This window comes from Oncorhynchus gorbuscha, linkage group LG23, assembly GCF_021184085.1.
Source record: "Oncorhynchus gorbuscha isolate QuinsamMale2020 ecotype Even-year linkage group LG23, OgorEven_v1.0, whole genome shotgun sequence".
NCBI lineage: Eukaryota > Metazoa > Chordata > Actinopteri > Salmoniformes > Salmonidae > Oncorhynchus > Oncorhynchus gorbuscha.
The window spans coordinates 35,591,620-35,593,253 of NC_060195.1; the positions used below are offsets into that span (position 1 = coordinate 35,591,620).

Genomic DNA, 1,634 nt, shown 5'->3' on the forward strand with positions numbered 1-1,634 from the left:
GACTTGCTCATGTACATGGTCTAGTACATGAGCATTCAACTCTGACCCCACGAGATGATAATTCATTGCTCCCAGCTGGCATCCTAGGTCTAAATCGGTCCCTGGTTGGAGGGGAAGGATGAAAAAAGCAGTGGGAACTGGCTTTCAGGTTCCACATTTCAATTTGATACTCTAGTCAGTGCATTCACAACAGTTCCAGGAAGAGAACGGAAGAAAACGGAAGATCATATATATATTTTTTATTATATTCATGTACACAGTGGAGGTGTGTGTCTGAACTGCAGAGAGAGGAAAAGCACATAACACAACCTGATCCAGACACTGTGCAGGGTGTGTAGAGGAGGAGTCAGAACAGAACCTGTTCTGATGGGTAGGGGGGAGAAAGCTGGCCCTCTCCTGTGGTACACAGACATGCTTAAAGGGAGCAGGGTGAAGAGAATCAGTGTATTAGCATCACAATTTGTTTTCGTATTCTTGAACACCAGCAGAACAGTTCAGTGATCCTGAATGGTCGTTCCATTGTCCAATCGGCACATAAAAGATAGTGGCGGGAAAGTCTCGCAGCCTGACTAGGAAGAGAGATCGGTCCACTCAGCGTTGCAGCGTTCAGGAGAGCGAGAGAGCGAGGGAGGGGGGAAAAAAGCCTTTCATCATCATATTGTTGCTGCGCAGAGTAGTCAGGCAGTTCAGTTCTGCCTGCTCATGAATGCGTGTCTCATTTGCAGTCCCAGCGTGCGTCCTCTCCCCTCCTGAATACCCATCAGCCCATTGGGCCAGCTACCTGCAGGAGGCAAGGCCCACCGGGGGGAAAAATGCTAAAAAGGGCTGCCTCACCTCTGGAGGTGCTGGGATAGAAAACATCTGATCATTATTCAGCACCATTTAGCATTATTTAGCGCTTCAGCAAACAGAGGCAGAGACAAAGCATCACCAGGGATACACAGACAGACAGACAGACAGTGCTGAGTACAGATGCAGCATGAACACACTGTAACCATTGAGCATCCTCTGACCTGACAAGAGTCATCCCTATGGCCAAGACACGAACACATCCACACTAAGTCATCCTGATGGCCGCTACACACTCAATACAACATGACATTGTTGGTGGTAATCACTTAATGAGTATGCAGTACAGTACTGTCAATTAAAGATGGGTGATTATTGAAGGTGATTATGAATGTGAAAGCAGGGCAGGGTGGGTATAGAGCATAGAAAACTGGTTGTTCACACACAGAAACACTTTACACAGAAACACTTCACGCAGAAATGCGTCACACAAGGAACGCTGAGCCTAGGCATGAATACAATCAACGAATGCGTGTGTCACAGGTGTGGCGTTAAAGGAGGAGTTTAGGAAGGGTCGTTCTCAAACAAGCCTTTCTGCTTTTTGTTTCTCCTGTTAATTGTTTTAAACTAACAGAAACTCTTGGAATGCTGCTCTGTCCTCCTCCACCGTGTGTCTTCCTGTAGCAGCAGAGCTGTGGCGGAGTTTTGCGAGGCTGTGCTACAGTAGAGAGCTGATGCTTTAGGACCCAGGGAGTGCGAAATAGATCAAGAAGGGTAAGCCAAGCTACAGCACTAATACTGATACAAGCCCACAGGCCATGTCAGCTCTCACTCTCTCTTCCTCT

General features: G+C 47.4%; 1 protein-coding gene across 1 annotated transcript in view; it reads right to left on the minus strand.

Annotated features, from left to right (window-relative positions):
- Positions 1-232: 232 nt before the first annotated feature.
- LOC124011664 (GDNF family receptor alpha-4-like) overlaps positions 233-1,634 on the minus strand; it is a 20,644-nt gene continuing 19,242 nt past the window's right edge. The window contains exon 9 of the mRNA XM_046325126.1: positions 233-781. Within this exon, the coding sequence (XP_046181082.1) occupies positions 778-781 (4 nt within the window). The 3' untranslated portion in view covers positions 233-777. The remainder of the gene's footprint in view (positions 782-1,634) is intronic.